Here is a 15,973-nt window from a genome sequence, read left to right on the forward strand (position 1 = left end):
CCAAACTCTAATTACGCCACTGCTAGAATCTGGTGGCTTTCACTTGTTACTCAGTAAAGTTTTACTGAAAATTAATCTAATGGCTGCCTACACATATGTAATTCAAGTACAAAGTAGCTGCTACTTTTCAGCCTGACTAAAAAAATGTCCATGTCATAAAAATATTGAAAAAAGTATGGTTCTTATTGGACGCTTCAGAATTTTAAATAATTAATTAATCCTTTTACCACAGAGAGAGAGAGAGGAGAGAGAGAGAGAGAGAGAGAGAGAGAGAGAGAGAGAGAGAGAGAGAGAGAGAGAGAGAATGTTATAAAAATATTGAAAAAATATGGGTTCTTATTGGAAGTTTCAGAATCTTAAATAATTCATTAATCCTATTATCTGAGAGAAGAGTGGAGAAAGAGAGAGAGAGAGAAGAGGGAGAGAGAGACGACGAGAGTGAGAGAGGAGAGAGAGAGAGAGAGATAGACTGAGAGAGAGAGAGAGAGAGAGAGGAGAGAGAGAGCGTAGCAGTACAAAATATTATTAATAAAAAAGTCAAAAGCATTTATATGGAACAAGCCGTAAGTTATTAACTTGCAAAATAACCTTCCACAGAATAGAGAGAAAAACAAATTATTTCCAGTAAAAGAAGCCAGATCTCCTGCTAAAATAAAGAAGAAGAATAAGAAGAAAAGGAAATGTGATTTTAACACAACAAATAACTAGCTATATACAAAAAAGCATAGCATATAAAAAATGGCAGTTTGTAATTCCCTCTTAGACTAATTACATGCTCGTGGTTCCCATTTAACAAGCGAAATAAAAGTCAACTGGCAATTGGACAAAAAATATCAGAGTGCAAAGGCTAAAATGGCCTACTATATAATCTGTATTCCCTCCATTTAACAAACCATAAGACAAACTACGAAATCAATCTAACGTGGAACAATTTAGTAGCGTATCCCATCTTAACATTCTCTGTAACAACAGCCGGAGATTAGTATGGATGACTATGATAAAGTCAAAATATCAAACCGATCTTTTTTTTTTTTTTTTTTTTTTTTGGTAGCTTACAGGTTCATTTACTATACACTGCTTTCAGTAATAATATGAGAGAGAGAGAGAGAGAGAGAGAGAGAGACGAGGGGAGATAGTGAGAGAAGATAGAGAGAGGAGAGCTAGCTAGTGAGAGAGAGTAGAGAGAGAGGCTAGCTTTTGCCCATAATAGGGAAATTTTGAAAATTAAGGAAAAAATTCTTTCCTCCGACTTCTGGATTGTACGTTTCTTGCTTGAATTTTCATCTGACTTCAGTTCTTCATCTATGACCTTTCTCATTTATTTTCCTGGTCTTTCCTCTGCTACTTCCTCATTAATATTTCGGTCTGTTTTCCTGCCCTTGAAAATCATACCCATTCCTCATTTTCAAGCACACTCCAGCTATGAATCTTGGTGCAATTCCATATTTACAACACAACATGATTTCCATTTACACTGTTGGTACCCATGTCTGTCTCTGCCTCTGCCTTGCATATTGGTACAAGCCTTATATAAATATATAATACATATTTATTCTGTTAAAATGATATTGTCATGTTACAATAAAGTTTTATACATACTTACCTGACAGATATATACTTAGCTATAGACTCCGGTCGTCTCCGACAGAATTTCAAATTTCGCGGCACACGCTACAGGTAGGTCAGGTGATTCCCTACCCGCCCTGCCCTGGGTGGCAGGACTAGGAACCATCCCCGTTTTCTAATCAGAATTCTTCTCTTCCACCTGTCTCCTGCGGGGAGGCTGGGTGGGCCATTAATCGTATATATCTGTCAGGTAAGTATGTATAAAACTTTATTGTAACATGACAATATCATTTTTATACATTCAACTTCCCTGCCAGATATATACTTAGCTGATTAGCACCCATTGGTGGTGGGTAAGAGACAGCTAACTACTGAAATAGACAGGTAAACAACATATGTTGTAGGTATTTATAAACCTTGGTTCCTACCTTATTAGGCTGAAGACTTCGCGGCAACTGCCTTGGAGTCTGCTTAGCCTCAAGAGCCTCAGCGAGATAATGATCTATGGCTAAGAGTTCTTGTTGGTCTGCCAATGGGGTCTTATCCACTTACTCGGCAGAGCCTAAAAGGCCTTTGTCATTGGGTGCTATTCCACTAACATGACAATACACCTTGTTCAAGGAGCACAAAACCGATCCCGATCACCTGATCCTAACATCCATGTTAGTTCTAAGATTGTAAGGAGTTATCCCCGAACTCCTCACAAACAACCAAAAACTCGAAACATAATTACACTTTCATTACAAAATATACAAAAAAAAAAAAAAAAATTTTGTACTCCCCTACTGGTCATACATACCCTTGATCCCCTACCAGCAATGACACTCTGCTCCCGTGCGACAGTAGTGAGCTTGCTACTAGAAAACCAAGCACATATCTGACAAGAGGGTTTATGTACGATAACACACAAAATTAAGGATCAGTCTTTGCTCCAAGACCCAGTACTGTATCTGCTGATACAAAAGGACCTAGCGAGAAGCACTTCTCATAGGTCACTCTTACATCCTTCAGATAATGAGATGCAAACACTGAATTGCACCTCCAATATGTAGTCTCAATGATATTCTTTAGAGACATATTCTTTTGGAACGCCAAAGACGTTGCTACTGCTCTTACTTCATGCGTCTTGACCTTTAGAAGACCGAAGGATTCCTCCGAGCAGTTCTTGTGAGCGTCCGTAATAACGCTTCTCACAAAGAAAGCCAAGGCGTTCTTGGACATGAGTCTTTTGGGGTTCTTCACTGCACACCAAAGACCTTGTTGACAAGCTCCCATCTGTCTCTTCCTCTCTAAATAGTATTTAAGAGCTCTCACTGGACAGAGAGATCTCTCTATCTCTCTGCCTACCAGGTTAGATAGGCCTTTTACCTCAAAACTTCTGGGCCAAGGTTTTGATGGGTTTTCGTTCTTTGCCAGAAACATTGTCTGGAAAGAACAGATGGCAGCATCTCCTTTGAACCCCACCGTGGAATCCAGAGCGTGTAATTCGCTCGTCCTCTTGGCTGTAGCGAGAGCCACCAGGAACAAGCATTCCTAGTGACGTCGCGGAAGGACGCCAGATGTAAAGGTTCGAATTTATCCGATGAAAGGAATTTCAGGACCACGTCTAGATTCCAACTAGGTGTTCTAGGAGTAGCTGCTTTCGAAGTCTCAAAAGATCTAATTAGATCGTGTAGATCTTTGTCGTTAGCAATGTCCAGGCCTCGATTTCTGAATACTGAAGACAGCATGCTTCGGTATCCTTTTATTGTCGAGACAGATAGGTGTGATTCCTCTCTCAGAAAGAGGAGGAAATCGGCAATATTCACTATAGAGGTACTGTAGGAGGAGGACAGCTTCTGACCCTTACACCACCTCCTAAAGACTTCCCACTTCGACTGGTATACTCTTCTCGTCGAAGCTCTGCGGGCTCTAGCGATAGAGCCCGCAGCCTTGCGAGAAAAGCCTCTCGCTCTGACAAGTCTTTCGATAGTCGAAAGGCAGTCAGAGCGAGACCTGGGAGGTTGTGATGAAACCTCTCGAAGTGGGGTTGTCTGAGTAGATCGTTGTCTGGTTTGGAAGCGATCTGGAAGTCCACTATCCACTCCAGTACCTCCGTGAACCATTCCTGGGCTGGCCAAAATGGGACTATGAGTGTCAACTTCGTGCTCTTCGAAGCTACGAACTTCCTGAGCACTTCCCCCAAGGAGTTTTTGAACGGGGGAAAGGCGTATGCGTCCACACCCGACCAATCCATGAGAAACGCGTCTATTGCGAAGGCTCTCGGATCTTCTACTAGAGAGCAAAAGATCTCTATTCTCTTGGAGAGGAACGTCGCAAACAGGTCTATGTGAGGTCTCCCCCACAGGGACCAAAGACTTCGACACACTTCTTCGTGAAGAGTCCATTCTGTGGGAAGGACCTGATTTCTCCTGCTCAGTCTGTCCGCTCTCACATTCTTGATCCCTTGAACAAACCTTGTGAGGAGAGTTATGCCTCTTTCTTCCGTCCAGGTTAACAGGTGTCTTGTCAACTGATAGAGGGAGAAAGAGTGCGTGCCTCCTTGCTTGCGTATGTAAGCCAGAGCCGTGGTGTTGTCTGAGTTTATCTGTATCACCCCGTCTCTGACTATCTCTTCGAAGAACTTTAAGGCTAGGTGTATGGCCACAAGTTCCTTGCAATTGATGTGCCAGGACACCTGTTCCTTTGTCCAGGTGCCTGACACCTCCTTTGCTCCAAGCGTCGCTCCCCATCCCGACTCCGAAGCGTCGGTAAACAACACTTGGTCTGGGTTCTGCAGAGCAAGCGATACGCCTTCGTTCTTTTGAAGCTGAGGGATCCACCACTTCAGATGATCTTTTACTTCTTGTGGAAGTTGGAAGATGTCCGAGAGTTGACCCGTCTTCCAACTCCACACCTCTTTGAGGAAATACTGAAGAGGCCGAAGGTGAAGTCTCCCTAGCGAGAAGAACTTTTCCAATGAGGACAGGGTCCCTAAAAGGCTCAGGTAATCCCTCGCTGAGCTGTTCTTTCTCTCTAAGAAGCTCGAGATTCTCGACAAACCTCGAGCGATTCTGTCTCGCGAAGGATATACTCGAAAACCCCGAGAATCCATCTGAATCCCCAGATAGACCAAGTTCTGGCTGGGGATCAGTTGTGACTTCTCGAGGTTGACGAGCAACCCTAGCGAATCTATCATGCTCCTTGTTACTTCTAAGTCCTCCAAGCACTGACTCTTCGACTTGGCCCTGATCAGCCAGTCGTCCAAGTAGAGGGAGATGTTTATCCCCTCTAGGTGAAGCCATCTTGCTACATTCGCCATCAGGTTGGTGAATACTTGTGGGGCTGTAGACAGACCGAAGCACAGAGCCCTGAACTGAAAGATCTTGTCTCCTATCACAAAGCGAAGATATTTCTTTGACAAATGGTGAATGGGAACGTGGAAATATGCGTCTTGCAGGTCCAGAGAGACCATCAATCTCCTGGACGAAGTGCCGACATTACAGAGGCGGACGTTTCCATACGAAACTTCTTTTTCTGTACGAAGCGATTCAGAGCGCTTACGTCCAGAACTGGCCTCCACCCCCCCGATGCCTTTGGTACTAGAAAAAGGCGATTGTAAATCCCGGGGAGTGTGGATCCTGCACAAGTTCGATGGCCTCTTTTTCCCACATTTGCTCCACCATTTGAAGGAGAGTCTTTCTCAGTAACGGGTCTCTGTACCTCGCTGACAGTTCCCGAGGCGTAGATGTTAGGGGCGGGCTGTTGTCGAAGGGGATTACATATCCCTTCTTCAGGACCGACACTGACCAAAGGTCGGCTCCCCTTTCTGCCCATACTCCTGCAAAGTTCAGGAGTCTGGCGCCCACTGGTGCTTGGAGGAGCAACAAGTCACTTTGCTTTCTTGAAGGGCCTAAATGAAGACCTTCCTCTCTTTTCAGAGCTCTTCTTTCTGGCAGGGGGACGAGCCGCTGCACCTCCACGAAAGGGCTGCTGAGTAGGACGAGATTCCTTCTTCACCGTCGACACTACCGGTCGTCCTTTCTTGGACGTTTGTGTTAGTAGGTCTTGTGTCGCCTTCTCAGTTAGCGAGCGAGATATATCCTTCACTAACTGAGAAGGAAACAGATGATCTGATAGAGGGGCGAACAGTAAGGCAGTCCTCTGGCTCGGAGAAACCCCTTTCGATAATAGGGATCCATACACTGATCTCTTTTTCAGGAGACCAGCACCAAAAAGGGAAGCCACTTCACCCGAACCGTCCTGTACTGCCTTGTCCATGCAGGACAGGACGCTATGGAGAATTTCTGGGTTTTTCAGAAACTCCGGATCCTTAGATTTGTTGGCCAGAACTCCGAGTGACCAATCCAGAAAATTGAACACCTCTAAAGTGACAAAAAGTCCCTTTAGAAAGTGGTTCAACTCTGAAGTGCTCCACGTCGCTCTGACCGATCCTAAGGAGTGACGTCTAGAGGCCTCCACTAAATTGGAAAAGTCGGCATCTGCAGAGGCAGGTAAAGAAAGACCCATAGTCTCTCCTTGCCTGTCCCATACCAAATACCTCTCTTCCCTCGTGCAATCTGGAAGGAGGCATGCAGAATACCGTCTTTCCTAACTCCTTCTTCTTGTCCATCCCCAAAGAATCTAAAGAATGGAGTGCCTTCTTCATTGATATCGCAGGCTTCATTTTTAAAAAGGCCGACGATTTAGCCGTAGCTGAGCTCGAAAAGAGCGAACGAGGAGAAGGAGGAGCCCGCAGGACTAAGAGAATCTCCAAACTCTTGAAGTAGTAATGAGGCCAAGACTTTATAACTAGAAAGTCCCTCATTAGCAGGAGGTTCGTCGCTCAGCAAACTCGTCTAACCCTCGATCAGACGAAGGAGAAAGTTCACGTTTGGAGGGAGAGTCTTTCCAAGACCTCCTATGTTCTGAAGGAGAGGAGCTCCTATTTGGCGAAGAGTCATAACCTCCAGGAACGAGTCCCCGACTCTTGCCTCCTGGCTCTTGACTCTTGCCTCCTGACTCCTGCCTCCTGGCTCCTGACTCCTGCCTCCTGACTCCTGACTCCTGCCTCCTGACTCCGGACTCCTGCCTCCTGACTCCGGACTCCTGGCTCCTGCCTCCTGACTCCTGCCTCTTGGCTCCTGGCTCCTGCCTCTTGGCTCCTGCCTCCTGCCTCTTGCCTCCTGGCTCTTGCTCCTGCTCTTGCCTCTTGCCTGGATGCCTCTACACTCTTGGCTCTGGGCTCCTGCCTCCTGGTTGACTCCTCACTCCTGGCTCTTGGCTCCTGCCTCCTGGGTGACTCCTCACTCCTGGCCGGTGCCAGACGTCTGATTGTTTCATCCAGGTTCGGACCGGAAACCTCACCTCGAGTAGGAGTATCGATCCTGGAGGTAGATACCTCCATACGTCTGGAGGATCTTTTAATAGGAAGGGAAGTGTCTTTCCTCTAGGAGGCTCCTTTGACAGGACTCCTACAAACGACGAAATCTGTTCCTGCATCGCCATCATGAACCTCTTTGTAGCCTCCTCTTTATCCTCTTCGGGAGGAGGGGAAGGAGGAGGGGAGGAGTCCATAGCCTCCACCTCCTGCCTCCTTCTCACTCTGGTTGAAAGAATGGCTCTTCTTGCCTTCTTCACTCCCGATGGAGACTCCTCAGGGAAGTTTTCAGGGCTCGAGTCGATAGTCGGAGCCCTCCAACTCCTCTTGAGAGGCCGAGATCGATCTGAATCTCTCCAATCACGTCTCGGTGATGAAGATCCCGACGACGAGAAACACTCACGTAGGACGCTTTTACAATAGCGGTCCTTGGCAGTCTGGGGTGTCACAGAAACCGCCGAAGGGACACCTGATCGGTGGGGATTCTCCACAACCTCCTTTCGGCTTTCGACATTCCTTCTCCTCTGGGCATGTGAGCTTGGAAGAGGTCTAGACCTAGGAGCGTTGCTGAGCCGACCAGATGCCCCCTCCACTACACTGGGGACACTCATATCACTGTCCACTGACAAATCACTAGCCTTACCTTGTATGGCAGCCATTTTGTTTTCCATCAACTTGAAGGCTGCTTTTAGATCTGCAAGTTCTTTTGCTGGATCTACAGGTTCTGCAATAGGAGAAGGGGCTGCAATGGAAGGAGAAGTAGCAATACTTACCCTTGGGGAAGATCCCAAGCTTGGAATTAGTTCAGATCTCGAACTACTTAAACTTCTATGAGAAGCCTTCCTCACTCTTTCTCTTTCTAACTTTTTTAAATAATTAGTTAGATTCTTCCATTCGTTCTCACTCAAGTTCTCACATTCCTTACAAGTATTAGTAAAAGAACATTCATACTCCCTGCACCTCTTGCATACCGTGTGAGGGTCTACCGAAGCTTTCGGCAACCTCACCTTACAGCCTACATTCACACAACGTCTCACAACCATACCAGAGTCAGACATATTTAAAGAAAAAATCCAAAAATCAAGTCCACAAAACAGTCCACAAAAGCGTATGCCAATCCAACAATCCAGATACGTCACCAAAAGTCGGTCAAGAAGATCAATTGCCGGTGAAAAAAGAAAAACCAATCGAGAGGAACAACAACAATGTTGATGGTCCGGGCGACAGAAGAATTCTGATTAGAAAACGGGGATGGTTCCTAGTCCTGCCACCCAGGGCAGGGCGGTAAGATCACCTGACCTACCTGTAGCGTGTGCCGCGAAATTTGAAATTCTGTCGGAGACGACGGAGTCTATAGCTAAGTATATATCTGGCAGGGAAGTTGAATGTATAAATTATGGGATAACATAACTTACTATTAGTTGCACAATCTCTGTCCGCTCCATTCATGCTATTGATGCACTTTGCCTTAATCACCAGTTAGTAACATTAAAGTCCTGTAAGTTCCCAAGGAACCTGAAATTTTCTTTTCTAAGGCACTCCTCCTATCTCTTCTTCTGTTGTTCTTCTTATGCTTTCTGGACATGTAAACCCTTTACTTCATTTTAAATTTGCCCTTGATGGGCACCAACATTATCTTAAATTACTCTGGTAAGTATACTTAATACTGCCTTCAATCTAGATCTTGTACAGTCTTAATAGTTTACTTCCATTACTGGATACATCAATCTTTCTGGCAAGCTCTGCTTGTAATGTCTATCTAACTGCTAAAGAACAACAAATAATTGGTATACTATAAAAATCTTGTCTCTCACTTGGACTTTCATTAATGTTGCTGATTATAAACACTGCATCTCTCATTTTCTCAGGTATGCAAGCCCGTAGGGGCCTTCTGATATTAACTTTGTCTTAGCCTTTCCTCCTGCACAATTTCCCAAAATTGCACAGAATGCTCAAGCAATCGTTTTCCTGTATATTTCATTTTGATACAGTGAATTTTCTATTTATTTAAAACTCTTTCCACCCTTTGGGTGTTTTCTCTTCATTTCTCAGATTTTCATATTGTATATTTATCCCCACGACTGCTTGGCTGGTTCTCCAGCTGTTTCTAGCAGACTTTTCTACTTTACCTCCGCCTCATGACTATCCTAACCTCTTCTTATATTGCTTTCTCTCCTAGTTCCTTTGTGATGTCAACATCCTCTAATTCAAACTCATTCTCTTTCATTCGGTAAATCTTTACACTTACTATCCTCACTTGGTAGTTCACAAGCACTCTGAAATTAGTATTAATGTTTCATTTTTGCTTAACCTAAACCTATCTCTGATTTACATTAAAACTTGCTCCTCTTGCATCATTTAGCTCAGCCTCTCTTCTATCCTTTATATTCAACCACTTTCTATTATATAGCACTCACATCAATGAAAGATTGCATTCACTTCAAAATAGCAACATCATAAATTTTTGCTTTTTATTTGAAGATCCATTTGCTCAATGAACTTTCTCCCTGCATTCATTTCCCTGACCACAACTTCTTTCTCTTCCTGAGGAACTAATCCATATATTACTGTAAGCTTTTTAATTCCCTTTTTGCTTGTATTTCCAGATGATTTTATTTTAATATTTCCTTGGAGATTATGGCATTCATTTTTCAAATTGAATTACTTGCACCATATTTTTTTTACTTTTCCATCAGCTTTGAAGTAAAAAAAGTCAAGGGACTGCTTATTCCACTGGCTTCAGCAGAGTTAATATTGACAAGACAAACCACAAAACCGAGAATATATGACAACAGAAACTGAAACTACAAAAAATTATATGATTTTAGTATACAATGGAAATTACTTTTGCTTCCCCTTGTATATTTCCTACCTCACACTACTAAAGACTAGCAACTTTTGACATTACCTGCAAATGCTGAAGGAGAAAATCTTGATCGCTGGTAAAAAAGTACATGTCCTTATTTGAATATCTTATAGTAAATATATCTATAGATTCCTTACTATTGTTTTGTAAGACTATGGTCTTGAAACTGAAAGAAAAGAAAAATACTTATTTTTTTGCATTATGAAAATGTTAAAGCATGAGTAATCTTCTGGCATACACTTTAGCTACTTTCATATGATTGTATGAAGGATCTATGATATGGAAATTGTGACACACTGCTCTAGAAATGATGCAAACGAATTGCTTAAGAGAATTTCCACACTATTATTTCATTATTTACCAATGAAGTGCTAAAAAGCTCCTCACCACATATTTTCTTGAAACTAACATGAAACATCTAACAAGGTTTAGCAGATACATTACAATGAAAATAAAAATCAATCTATACATATTTTTTTTTTTATTTTAAAGCATAACATATTTTGAATAGCCATATTCAATATAAAGCATTTATATCTCTATACACAAATTTACATCAATACGGGAACACAATTGTTAAAATTAAGAATGAAATAAAAAAAAGGAAAAAAGAGCAAGAAGACTAGGGGTATTTTTTGGGATTTGTACAAGTGGACATATCCGAGTTTATGTTTCAATCTTGCATACATGTAGTTTGGATTTCTAAAGCCCACAAAATTATAGGAAATAAATCATATCACTCATAAAAATGTTCAATTTTGATTTTGGCTGGCAGCTGACTAAGAGTTATCATAGCAACGATGAGAGATTGTGACATTCACAAAAGTGTATAAAAGTAATGGACGAGTCTGATGAGCAGTCTATACAAATATGCACAACATCTACATAATAATATCCAATCGCTGTCGGTGGCGTTTCCAGCAAACGTGATGCACTTGAGACACCGTAGGTGTGAGAGGATGATTCACAGATATTAATGATTGCCCTGCGTCACTCGAGACACCGCTGGTGCAAAGCTGATTATTCACGGAAATAGACTGTTCTGTGGTCGTAGAACAGTGCAGAAATCAATCGAGTTATGTTGTTCATTTGGCATAAATGCACAAAGATATTTCTTGGCTATAAAAATATGCAATAAGATATATGTGATGTTTCACTTGCGCATGCAACTGAAAGCATTTTTATCACTTCCAATAATGTTTATGTGAAAATTACACATGCCAAAATTGTGCTAATTCACTACTTATGTGATTAATGGTAAATCATACTTATTGCAAATTTCTTTATATGTACATATCTATGTAATTATATATATGTACACGCATATACTACATATACATAAATATATACATATATAATACAATCACATTTACATCTTTGGTAAATAAGTTCAAAGAGAATTGATAACCATTCATTCTTGTATTTCAAATTAACAAAAAGCAAACCGAGCTCCATAACTGCATCAAGACGTGAAATTAATCTTAAAGATTTTATAATAAAAAAATATTGAATATTTTTTACGATACACTGTAGTTCATTGATACAAACATAAACCTTGAGACTAATTGTGAAACACTGGCTACAGACATGATATGGAAGAATTACAAAAGCAGATACTCGCAACCACGTCATACTAGCGTCAAACGGATTAAATCACATATGTCAACAATGATTATGATCAATGATAATCACTGTGCGGCAGTGGGCTGACAATGGTGGGAGTCGCATCTATGAGATAGTGTTTAGTCTTTTATTAGAGGTCTGCTAAGAGCAAGTTTATCAGTCATTTCAGACTGTGGTGACTGAAAGGAGGCCTTTTGCTATCTGCTGGTTTGCTTGATGAGGGAGAGGGGGATTGGCGGGGTGAGCAGGGTTCCTCATCCCATGATGAGCTTCATCATCTCTCTTCCGAGAAGAGAGAGATGAATTTTTTCTGTGGCTACTTTCTGCTGTAGAAGTCTTCCTTCTCATAGAGTGATCCCTCCAAAGGGCTTGATGGACACCATTCTCCAGTGTGCAAGTCCTAAGTGCTGGAGGAGGTTCCTCCCCAGTGTGTGGAACTTGTTGCTGATGTTGGCGTCTGAGCAACTCGTGACGCCGCCTCCGCTCGCGCTCTTTTTCCAAGTGACGTTTACGCTCCTCTCGACTCCAGTAACGACCCAACTGTAATAAAAGGTCCACTTTTAATGGCATGACACTTACGCAGCCATCAGATAACTACTGCTGACGATACACCAAAGAGATATGTGCCAATGGAAAAGACATTTACTGTAAACAATTTGGTGTTTATGCAATTACTGTAAGATGAAATACCTGCTACTGCAATGCCAGAAAATCTAGCACAGTGACAACTACCAGTTCCATGACTCAGCAAAATCTTGCACTTTAAGTACCACATTTGAAGTAAGAAGTGAAATGATTAACATCTTCCCAATATATTATTTGCTTGGCAAAAAAAGCAGTGTAGTAGTACATGGAAACAGCAAGATGAAGACCTGTAGGAAGTCCCTACAAATAATTGAGAAAGGGAATAGATGCACACCTGCTGGGAATTCATACAGAATGCAAAGCTACTAAAGTACACTAATCCTTTTTGTTAATATACAGAATCTGAGGCCATATTCATGAACTTCAGAGTTCCAGCTTTGAACCTACTTATGCAGCACAAGTGGTGGTGTTTTTTGTCAATATAAACTGGATGAAATCGATGCTTAGAAATGTAAGACATGAACCCATTTAATGTTACACTGTCCTGATTACCAAATAAAATCAAATATTTTCTTATTACTAAAAGCAATATTAGCATGGATACATATCAGGCATTTACTTCAACAAACTTCTACCATTAATGTCAACACAAATACATGCTTCAAAATTTATCTATATAAAGTGAGAAATTCAATCATTCCAGTAATCTCAAGTTGCAGTAATGGCAAGGGAATAACGCATGTTGCCTGCTGTTAAACAGGTGTAGAGAAATGTTTACTTTTAATGGTACCATTAAATTACATTGCATCCTGATCAAGATGAACGAAAGCTGCTGACTTGTCAGAAAATCAATCTCAGCACAATACTAAAAATCACAGAAACATAGGTTACTAAGTTTCTAAATCTTGCACAACAAATCACATAAAGAAGTAAGCTCCTATACGACATATCACATCAAATAAATATACTCTGAGTAAATGAGTAGGCTTCAGATGCTACTAAACATGCTGTTATCTGAATTCATCAGAAATCATAACGAGATCATCAAATCCTATTTTTAGACTAATAGACCTTCAAAAAACACACTTTTACAGGAAAGATGAAAACTGCAGTAAGGGCCAACGGAATGGATGAAAAGCAAAAGGCATTTAAGATAAGCACTGGTGTGATTCTGCAAAGAAACTTCAGTAATGTCTGTCTACAGCATACCCTATTTGATGTACTCATCAATGTGGTGCTGGTAAACTTTGCTGTAGTATTTCAAACCTTCACCAGCATCAAGAACCAGCTACCGCACATGCCAGAAATACCTTATAGGTAATGATCTCAGTAAATCTGTCAATATAGCTAAATGTACTTGAATCTCATTAGCAATGTCAGTAATAGCTTAACATGCTGCTTTGTTTAATAAACATGCACAAAACTCTGGGCTACAAAACAATAATGCTTGACAAAGTAGGTAACTTAGCAGTCAGTTTAAACATTTATTATAAACACATGCAGGTAGAAGACCCACTTTTTATGGTAAATGTTCTTTCTCTATTGTATTCTGCTAGAGACTCGCTTACTTGTCATTCTGTCATATGTGGAGAGGTAAACATTTGGTGAAAATTCCTACACAGTAATAGGAAAGATATAAGTACCGGTAATACATGTGAGCTGTAAAGTAACTTCAATGTTTATAAGGAAATCTTGAGCTGGGCGTCCAGTAATTTTGACTCCAGGTGGTGTTCCTTGGATAAGTTGTTTCTTTCATTTTAGGCTCATTTCACTCAGGTTGTACTGAGCACAATCACACTAAAAGACAAGCATAGGCTGTTCAGTCTACGTCTTCTGGTGTGATTATGCTCAGTAAAGCCTGTGTGAAACCCTTAGAAATGTAAAGAAACAGTTACCGGAAGGATCACACTAAAAGACAAGCATAGGCTGTTCAGTCTACGTCTTCTGGTGTGATTATGCTCAGTAAAGCCTGTGTGAAACGCCCTAGAAATGTAAGAAACAACTTACCGAAGGATCACCCCTAGGAGCAATAATCCTCCAGATGATCTACAACTTATTTCGATACTGGTTCAAGGTTTCCTCTTAAAACTTGAATGCATTATATTCTTTTCATTTGAAAAATTCCCACCAACAAATGTTTACCTCACCATTTATGAATTGCAGTTTACAAGAAAGAGAAGAAAAAACCTTTTCAAATTGAATGCAGCAGATGAAGTAATAACAGAAATATGGAAGAAGTACCTCTTTTAGGGCAATGTTACTGGGAACAATTGCAGTTTCAACAGCATTCAGCTTATACATCCTCCTCTATCTATTTTTCTAATAATATTCTTTTCAACAACAGGTAGACAATACACTATGATAAATTTCCAAAGAACATAAAATATATACTGCTTTCTTTGTTACTCATTCACTCTTATGCTTTCATGCACACACTGGCAGTCATCTACAGCGGGAAGGAATAGAAAAAAAAGGTGTACAGGTATACATAGCTGGTAAGCTGGTTTAAGGTCAAATTTGTCAAAGGTCAGTTGTAATGCCACAGTAAAGGTCACAGTAAAGGTCACATCCTAAGATGTTGGGACTTCCTTGGTTGTGTTGATTGAGGATGGGGGAGTTTCTGCTGTTGTAACCCCACTGGTGTAGCTGAATGAAAGGTTTACCCTGGTGTGGTGTTGGTTAATCATCTTATTTCTCTCTCTATCTCTCATTGCATTTGAGTCAATTGGTTATTTACTTGGCATCCATCCACTGGGCATGGACAGATGCCACCACTCATGGCTCAGGATGATTGTTTGTATGGTGTTTTTACATTGCATGGAACCAGTGGTTATTCAGCAACAGGACCAACGGCTTTACGTGACTTCCGGACCACGTCGAGAGTGAACTTCTACCACCAGAAATTCACATCTCTCACTCCTCAATGGAATGGCCGAGAATCGAACCTGCGACCACTGAGGTGGATCAGGATGATGACTAATAAGCTCTCAAAGAGTCTTTCATGTCACATACATAAAAGTGCTACATTAAGTCACTAGAACTGTAAACAATGGAGAATCGAAACCATAAAAATTATAGACATGGCATAATTTTCATTCAAATAAATCTAAGAAATCAGTCAGTGCCAAGCACCAAAACAGAGAGAGAGAGAGAGAGAGAGAGAGAGAGAGAGAGAGAGAGAGAGAGAGAGAGAGAGAGAGAGAGAGAGAGAGAGAGAGATAATTTGCTGCCCTACAACACATAAAAGGAAACAAAATATTGGGTGATGCCACAGAGAATGTACTGCCATGATGCCAAACACCAACAAGAGAGAGAGAGAGAGAGAGAGAGAGAGAGAGAGAGAGAGAGAGAGAGAGAGGGCCAAACGTCAAGAGAGTGGGAGAAATAAGATGAATAACCATCAACACACCAGAGTGAACCATTGCAACAGCCATAACAGTGAAGAAAACACTAGCAGAAGCTGTCGAACCTCCCTAATCAACAAAACCAAGGAAGTCTCTATGTTTTCAGATGCAAGCTTTACAGCTAAAACATCTTACTTGCAACCAACCAATGTCAGTTCAAACAATCTGAAGCACTGTATTCTCATTCTGTGAATCAAAGTACCTTATTATGAACAAAATTTCAAGGTTGGGTTGCATAAAAATGCTTTGGTACACTTCCAGAGGCTATAATAAATGACAAGAATTCAAACTGTTAAATTAAAGACTGATATGATAGCCTTTAATGTGAAACATCTACGGCATGATCAAGCATATGAACTTAAGGATATGATAATATAACTCATAGAAATTGGATGGCATATTATGGGTGCTTATATGGATAAAGACCTTATTGGCTTCTTTGTAAAGGGTGTCAAGTCAAACCACCTGCCATACAAACACCAGTTTGTATTACTTTTACAGAATGTCTATTATTATTTGTAACTTGGCTATGCAAATACAGTACTGGCGTAAAATAGTTCTCATAGTTTC

At 41.2% G+C, this 15,973-nt stretch overlaps 1 protein-coding gene across 3 annotated transcripts in view; it reads right to left on the reverse strand.

The window, feature by feature from the left end:
* Positions 1-10,257: 10,257 nt before the first annotated feature.
* LOC135213021 (E3 ubiquitin-protein ligase PDZRN3-B-like) overlaps positions 10,258-15,973 on the reverse strand; it is a 127,529-nt gene continuing 121,813 nt past the window's right edge. For all 3 annotated transcript variants that reach the window (XM_064246828.1, XM_064246830.1, XM_064246829.1), the window contains one exon: positions 10,258-11,954. In XM_064246828.1, the coding sequence (XP_064102898.1) occupies positions 11,580-11,954 (375 nt within the window). In that variant the 3' untranslated portion in view covers positions 10,258-11,579. The remainder of the gene's footprint in view (positions 11,955-15,973) is intronic.

This window comes from Macrobrachium nipponense, chromosome 42, assembly GCF_015104395.2.
Source record: "Macrobrachium nipponense isolate FS-2020 chromosome 42, ASM1510439v2, whole genome shotgun sequence".
Taxonomy (NCBI): Eukaryota; Metazoa; Arthropoda; class Malacostraca; order Decapoda; family Palaemonidae; genus Macrobrachium; species Macrobrachium nipponense.